Source organism: Leishmania major, chromosome 33, assembly GCF_000002725.2.
Source record: "Leishmania major strain Friedlin complete genome, chromosome 33".
NCBI lineage: Eukaryota > Euglenozoa > Kinetoplastea > Trypanosomatida > Trypanosomatidae > Leishmania > Leishmania major.
The window spans coordinates 105,001-112,500 of record NC_007285.2 but is presented as its reverse complement, the minus strand read 5'-3'; the positions used below and the strand labels follow the sequence as shown (position 1 = coordinate 112,500).

At 57.7% G+C, this 7,500-nt stretch overlaps 3 protein-coding genes and 3 non-coding genes across 6 annotated transcripts in view; 5 read left to right on the top strand and 1 right to left on the bottom strand.

Annotated features, from left to right (window-relative positions):
• Nucleotides 1-778: 778 nt before the first annotated feature.
• ABCF2 (putative ATP-binding cassette protein subfamily F,member 3) lies at nt 779-2,782 on the top strand (the record flags this gene model as incomplete). The annotated part of the gene is made up of 1 exon (XM_001685706.1): nt 779-2,782. One exon carries the CDS (start codon nt 779-781, stop codon nt 2,780-2,782), a length of 2,004 nt encoding a protein of 667 aa, XP_001685758.1.
• Nucleotides 2,783-3,663: 881 nt separating this feature from the next.
• On the top strand, nt 3,664-5,046 carry LPG1R (beta-galactofuranosyltransferase-like protein; the record flags this gene model as incomplete). The annotated part of the gene is made up of 1 exon (XM_001685705.1): nt 3,664-5,046. One exon carries the CDS (start codon nt 3,664-3,666, stop codon nt 5,044-5,046), a length of 1,383 nt encoding a protein of 460 aa, XP_001685757.1.
• A 445-nt stretch (nt 5,047-5,491) lies between these two features.
• Nucleotides 5,492-5,563, bottom strand: LMJF_33_TRNAALA_01. Its single transcript has one exon. It is a non-coding gene; the product is annotated as a tRNA-Ala (tRNA).
• Nucleotides 5,564-5,639: 76 nt separating this feature from the next.
• LMJF_33_TRNAARG_02 lies at nt 5,640-5,712 on the top strand. Its single transcript has one exon. It is a non-coding gene; the product is annotated as a tRNA-Arg (tRNA).
• A 59-nt stretch (nt 5,713-5,771) lies between these two features.
• LMJF_33_TRNAARG_01 lies at nt 5,772-5,844 on the top strand. Its single transcript has one exon. It is a non-coding gene; the product is annotated as a tRNA-Arg (tRNA).
• A 1,128-nt stretch (nt 5,845-6,972) lies between these two features.
• LMJF_33_0295 (putative autophagocytosis protein) overlaps nt 6,973-7,500 on the top strand; it is a gene marked incomplete at both ends in the record, with an annotated part of 828 nt that continues 300 nt past the window's right edge. The window contains one exon of the mRNA XM_001685704.1: nt 6,973-7,500. This exon is cut by the window's right edge and continues 300 nt beyond it. Coding sequence (XP_001685756.1) covers nt 6,973-7,500 — 528 coding nt within the window.

Genomic DNA, 7,500 nt, shown 5'->3' with positions numbered 1-7,500 from the left:
CTACAGGTTAGGTGAATGGTGTAACGGACTCGCAGGCGATCACAAACATGGGCCCACGCGTAGACGTGTCTTGCGTGTCTTCATGCCTTTTTTATCTTGTGTGATGTTTGATTTCGTTTTCGTTTCGTACGGACCGTCTGCGCTGCACGACACATAAGCGATCAAAAAAAAAATAGAGAGAAGCTAGCGTCACACTCTCCAACGGAAAGCCTGCTGCTGGAGAACGGTAAGGTGGGGGGCACGCGCTCCCTTGCCAGTGGGCGTGTAGAAGTTTGCGTTGGCGTGAGTCGCAGTTCGCTGCGGAGGTCGTCTTGGATGTTGGGCCGCTGCACGCGTGCACGGCACAGTGGAGTGTTCCCCTTATGAGTGCGGCGTACACAGCTGCACCCGCTCATGACCTTGTCATGACCTTGTCATGATATGTCGTCCCTCTCTATTCCCTCCCTTCTTACCCGCATGAGTCACTTTCTCTGCGTCTCCTTGTCTTCATCCGTCCATCTCTCGTGTTCACACACACACGCGCCCCATGCGCACGTCTGCATTGGTGGTTCTTGTGTGTGTGTGTTGTTGCTTTCTGCTATTATTGCTCATTCCTGTCTAGCCGATCTCCTTTTCGCCTGGCCCCGTCCGCCACCAGATTTCGGTTTGGACTAGTTACGGTTCCGGAGGGGGAGCTATGCGAGGGAGTGCATAACGCAACACGCCCCACCAAAACACGCGCACGTTTGTTCGAGCCGATCATTGTAAAGTTCGATCTCTCACTTTTTTCTTGTTTACCATGGAGGGCGCGTCGCACGAGGCTGCCGAGCACACCAGCGCCTCCGCGATGACTCGCAAGGAGCGCAAGAAGATCGAGAAGAGCGAGAAACAGGCAGAGGAGCTGCGTCAGCTCTCCAAGAAGGCGAATGCCGTGAACGGCGACACCGACAACCCTTTCTCCGTCACTCTCGAGACGGACCAGATCGCGGAGGGCTCGCGCAATATTACCTTCAACAAGGTCTCCGTCTCTGTGAATGGCAAGACGCTCTTCAAAGACACCACAGTGAAGCTGTCTGCTGGTTCTCGCTATGGTCTTATGGGGCCAAACGGACGCGGCAAGTCCACGATTCTGCGCTTGCTGGCGAGTCGTGAGCTGCCGGTGCAGTCGAACCTCGACTTGCTGTTGGTGGAGCAGGAGCAGGAGTTCACTGCCTCGGAGTTGAGCGCTGTCGATGCGGTGCTGCAGAGCCACAAAAAGCAAAACGCGTGCGCCGATGAGGCAAAGGCGCTGGGGGCCAAGGCGGAGCTCTCGGAGGCGGAAATGGAGCGGCTGCACTTTTTGGAGGAGGAGCTCGACATCATGGGCGCCGCCCAGGCGGATGCCCGTGCCCGGCGGATTCTCTTCGGTCTTGGCTTTCCCACCGAGTGGCACGAGCGACCCACGAGCAGCTTCAGTGGAGGCTGGCGCAAGCGCATTGCACTGGCCTCTGCCGTCTTCATCGAGCCGGACGTGCTCATGCTGGATGAGCCGACGAACCACCTTGACCTGAATGCTGTCATTTGGCTGGAGTCCTACCTGACGAAGGCGTACAGCGAGATGGCGAGGCGCCCCAAGACGTTGATCGTTGTCTCTCACGACGCGGGCTTCCTGGATGAGGTGTGCACGCACATGGTTCACGTGGAGAACTACATGCTGAACTACTACCGTGGCAGCTACAGCAGCTTCGACGAGCAGTTGCAGCAGCGGCACCAGGAGCTCGACAAGAAGTACGAGTCGGTAGCCAAGACCATTCGTGACAAGAAGCGCAATGGCATGTCGAACGCGCAGGTGGAGGTATGGATTAAGGATCAGGTGAACAGCGGCCGCCTCGACCCGCTATTCCTCGAGAAGAGGCGGGACTACACCGTCAACTTCCCCTTTCCTGATCCGCCGGAGCTGCGCGACGGGTGCGTGTGCAAGCTCGACAGTGTCTCCTTCAACTATCCGGGCGGCCCCGTGCTGTTTCAGAACGTGAGCTGCGCCCTGTGGACGGACAGCCGCATTACTCTTTGTGGTCCCAACGGTATTGGCAAGAGTACGCTGCTGAACCTCATGACCGGTGTGCTGGAGCCGACGGCCGGGTACATTACGCTGAACCGCCAGGTGCGCATTGGCCGCTACAACCAGCATTTTGTCGACAAGCTGCCGCTGGAGAAGACGCCGGTGGAGTGCATTCAAGCACTGGGGATTCCGGAGGAGGACAAGGCGCGGCGGCTCCTGGGCAGCTTTGGACTGGAGGGTATCGTGCACAAGAATCAAATAGCGACACTGAGTGGCGGCCAAAAGGCCCGCGTGGCGTTTGCGGCGATCAGCGCCGAGTCCCCTCATTTTCTCCTCTTCGATGAGCCGACAAATCACTTGGACGTTGAGTCGATCGATGCGCTCTGCACAGCCATTCGTAACTTCAAGGGTGGCGTGCTTGTTGTCACCCACGACGCTCGCCTCATCGAGTCGACGGAGATGCAGATCTGGGTCGCCGGAGACAAGAACGTGATGCCGTTCAACGGCTCCCTGGATGACTACAAGAATGTGGTGCGTGCGGAGTTCGAAAAAGAGGAGGCGATGCGGCTGGAGGAGCGCAAGCAGCTGCTCGAGCACAAGACGGAAGCGCGTCAGCTGAAGCAGAGCGGCGTCGCGGATGTGACGACGGCGCTGCAAGAGAAGAAGGAGAAGAAGCAGCACGAGCACGCGCAAGGCCTGGATGCGTTTCTCACCGCTGCCGCCAAAAAGAAGAAGCCAAAAAAGGCGAAGGAGGAGAGTTAGAAGCGGCAGACAGCGTTCAGGAAAAGTGGGAGGGGTAAGTATGTGTGGTGACGCATCGCGTGCTGCAACACACCTGTGCACCTCCTCATCGGTGGGGTGTGTACGTGTGTCTTGCACGGCCGGCACACTAAGCAAGCAAAGAAAAAGGTTCACTAACGTCGTTTCGCACCTCTCCCCTCCTTCGACCTCCTCCTTGCTGTTCCCCTCTCTTTCTCCCGTCCGCCTGCACCGGTAAAGGCGAGCACTCGCACGCGAGGGACAACAGCAGGGAGTCGGTGCGAGAGGGAGGGAGGGAGGGGGGGAGGGAGGGAGGGGGGGGGCAGAGCGGACGGTAGCAGTTAAAGCGCGATGGAGTACACGGCAAATCGAAGGAAGGAAAAGCGACGACCTTACAGGGTGCCCACAGAGTCGACAAGCAGAAGCAAAACACCACGAGCGAGTGTATGTGTGGCTTCGTGCTGTGCGACTTTGATTTCCCTGCTTGTTGTGCGAGTCGCGGCAGTCAGGGTGGAATAGGCGAGTCTGACAGACGTATGACCTTCCGCCATGTGCAGATCATCCGCACTTCCCTGGCTATATGGAGGTTTACCGCTGGCGCATTGTCGAGCATCCCTAACCGTTTCTCCCGCCACCTTGTATCTCTTCAGTTGTCCATGTGCTTTTCCTCTCGCCTCTACCCCCCCCCCCTACGTCTTATCCAACTCATCGCCTCCTTACAGGAATCTCTACATGCGTGAGCAGCACACACACACACACACACACACACGAACGCATACAGGCGCGACGCAGGGCGGCGGCGAGTGTCTGTTGGCCCGCTTCCCTCTCCGAGTTTGTGTGTGCGCGTCAAGAGAACGTTCGCCAGGTGAGCCCATTCTCCGCGGATGAAGCGCGGGCAGAGGTCGCACGCTCGCGGTTTTTCTCCTGCGCGGCGATGCCTGCTGTTCGTAGCCTGTGTGTTACTCGTAGCCAGCATCACGCTTCTTATCCTGTACTCGCTGCCTGACGCGGCGGTGGGAGCAATAGACGGGGGTAAGGAGGTTTGGGTCACAGCACCCTCGGACCAGCCAGTAACAGATGAGGAGCTGTTCGCTTGCACTCTCAGATGGCTGCAGACAGACGGTGTTCCGGCCGACACCGTCATCCCGTTCGTGATTGTGCCGCTGACACTGGAGTGGGAAGATTTCCGCATGTTCATGTGCCGCGTGCACGCGCGCGCGCGCTACCTCTACATCCTGCAGAATGGCTCAGTGGAGGAGATGACTGCGCTGCTGACGAAGCTGCGCGCTGCGGTGCCGTCGGAGCGGCTCATCATCGAGCACCGACCGCAAAACATCGGCTACGCTGCGGCTGTCAACGAAGGGTACCGGGTGGCCCTGCAGAAGCCGCATGCCGAGGTGCCCTTTATCGGCGTGTTCAACTGCGACGTGTACTTTGAGCGCCGGTATTTTGGCCGGTACATCCCCGTTGTGTACAAAATGCTGGCCCCTGACGCGGCCCGCATTCGTGCGCTGGAGGAAGTGGTGGAACAGGAGGAGCGGGCGGCGCGCGCGGCAGGGCGGCAGACACTGCGCGCCAGTGTGGCAACCACACCCGGTCTTTCCATCTCCATGCTCCTGCCGGACCGGATTAGATACAGCTCCTTTGCAGAGCAGCAGGACGAGTTCAAGGGGCATGTAGGCATGTTTTACTACGAGACCAAGTCCATGTGCGCCTTTCTGGTGTCGCGCCTCGCGCTGCTGGTCGGCGGCTTCCTCGATGAAAACTTCTACCCCGCCTACTTTGAGGACTACGACTGGCAGTTCCGCCTGGCGAACCTTGGCTTCAAGACGTTTACGGGCTCCTCAGCGCAGTTTGGCGGCTTTTTCCACAGAATGGGTGGCAACATCCGCGTCATCAACAAGGGCCCCGCCGGCAAGTCCATAAGCTACGACATGGCGGCGATACGGGTGGAACGTATGCTTAACGCCAAGCCGGGCATCGACTACGGGGAGACGAAGTGGGCGTGGCATCGCGAGGCGCTTGTGGCAATGAGCGCGACGCCCTTCCCGCAGCTGGGGTTCATTGTTCCGTTGGATGTGTGGGTGCTGGATGCGGCGCGGCATCAACTGATCATCGACATCGGCACGGGGCGTCGGCCATCCGTGGAGATGTCGAACACGTACAACGTCTCTCTCCTTTCGAGTCTGCGGCGATTTGCACTGGCGGACGGCAAGGACTTCTGGGGAAGCGGCATTATTACAACAGAGCCGGATTGGCGAAAGTAGTAGCGGGGTCATGGGCAGACGTGTCTATGCGCGTGTGTAGCCGACTTGACAGCGACACCGCAAAAGCACCTCCCGCGCTACTACACCGAGGCGAAAAAAAGAACAGAAAACCGCACGGCAGGTCACCCGCCACAGCATCACGTCACGAGGGAGGGAAGCGACGCGCAGAAGCCGCCGACCAATCGGGCATAAAGGCAGCCAGCCATCTCCGCCTTCCGTGACAAAAGCCCGCTCTGCCTTGCTACGCGACCACACCCTCCACAACGATCCACCTCCTTGCCCTCTCCCTTTTCGGCCTTCCTCCCACAAGAGACACAATCACTGTAGCACCGGCAGGGCCAGGGTCTTGAACGTCAGATCTGCTTCCTTCATCCTTTTTGCCCCATGACAAGTGACAACACAAAACCGGACTTTACGGGCCGGCGGCCCCGAAACAGGAAAAAAGTGGACGAGTAGGGGTTTGAACCCTAGGCCTCCTGTATGCAAAACAGGCGCTCTACCACTGAGCTACACGCCCACGATAACGGTAGTGGGACACCTTATAAAACAAAACAACACCCAACCACATCGCCAGAAAACACTGCTTTTATGGTGCTCCAGTGGCCTAACGGATAAGGCTTTGGACTTCTAATCCAAAGATTGCGGGTTCGAATCCCGCCTGGAGTACTTTTGATAGGTGCAGCAAGCGCTACCTTGCCCAAAAAGACGTGCCTTTCATTTTCACCGCCCTTGTAGCCTAATGGATATGGCGTTTGCTTCCTAAGCAAAAGGTTGCGGGTTCGAGTCCCGCCAGGGGTACGGTTTTTGAGAGAGGCTTTTTCAACGTTTCCAACTGCCTTTTCCCTACGCAAACATCGCCAGCCAAGCTCCGCTCGGCCCCCGGCGCGTCACAGGCCCCACATCGCCTGGCGCGAAGCAGTCTGAGACACGCACGCAAGCAAGCACTGCGCCGACCCAGTCGCCTGAGCACGGCCTCCGTCTCGAGCTGCGCCCACTCCTCCCCGCTCCGCGGGTCGCCGCACAGCCGCTCCCCCATCAAGCCAGTCGCCACCCCGGGTGCACCACCACCACCACCACCCTACACCTCGGGGTGACGCCCAGGCTGCCCCACCAGTAGGCAGTGCGATGGGCGCGTGGGATGCGCTCGAGCCATGCCGGCACCTCGGCCCATCGCGTGGGTGGCGCAAGCGTGCTCTCTGTCGCAGGTCGCTCCGACGCAACGCCGTCCAGGACCTGGCCACCGACATCCGCAGTGCCACGTCGCACCCACCTGCCTAGGCGGCAGGCGCTCGACCCTGCCACCACCAGCAATGGGCTCGGCATTTCGCAGGCACAGGAAGGGAGGGCTGCTTGGCTTCCCCCCCCCTCCCCGACAGAGCGAGTAGGGGTGTACTGAGCACCGAGATGCCATGCACTGAGGTTTTCCTCCGATCATCGTGAAAATAAAGAGGGAAACAAACAAACACAACGAAAGACAACGCGTTGAACAGAGGTGAAGAGTACCTTCTTTTTCTGGGTGCGGGAGGCGCATGTGCACGTTGTACCGCTGTCCAAACTGCGGCGCGCTCAGCATGGCGCTAATCCAGCGGAGGCTCAAGACCCACACCAACGCTTTTTCTCTGCTCTCTTTCACTTTCCCGGAAAGTATGTTGCCCTCGATATCGACCGTCTTCTGAAACTATCATAAAACACGCACATACACGGAAAAAGAGCAATGCCTTTTCCCTCTTTCTGTTCTTTGGCAAACAAACAAAAAAAGATTTCTGTTGCCTTCTCATTCTGACCTTTTATCATCTCTCTCTCGCCATTCCACATGTCAGCGGCTCCTAGGACATTCAGGAAAACACATATGCTTTATCTTGTTAGGGGAACGTATCTTAGCAGAGACACGGATCAGTGAAGGGACAATCTTTTGTTTTCACTTAAATGTCTCTACGGCGCTCTCTGTATGAAGGGTTCAAAAATGTTCACAACAAGCTCCACAATGTGAAAACAACAAGCGATTTTCAAACCACAGGACGACTCACTCCGAAAGAGTTTGTGGAGGCAGGTGACGAACTGGTACAGAAGAACCCTGTATGGCAGTGGGTCGGTGGCCCTGAGAGCGTGCAAGACTACCTCCCGAAAGAGAAAAAGTGCATTGTTTACCGCGGTGCTCCAAGCACTGAACGAGCACCAGTGGACCCGACAAACGCTTCACCAGAGGCAGTTGATGAGGACGACTTTGTTTTGACAGAAGCCCCAAAGGTCGCCCTGCCTGCCACAGTCATCGAAGAGGAAAAGGTGCTCACCTGGGACGAAGACGACGATGACTCTGGCGAAGATGACGTTGTTGCCACAGCGACTGATAACTCGAACATGCGTGTCTATGATGTTTACATTGTGTACGACAAATACTACCAAACACCGCGTATGTATTTGGTGGGGTACGCTAGCGATCATGTAACACCTCTC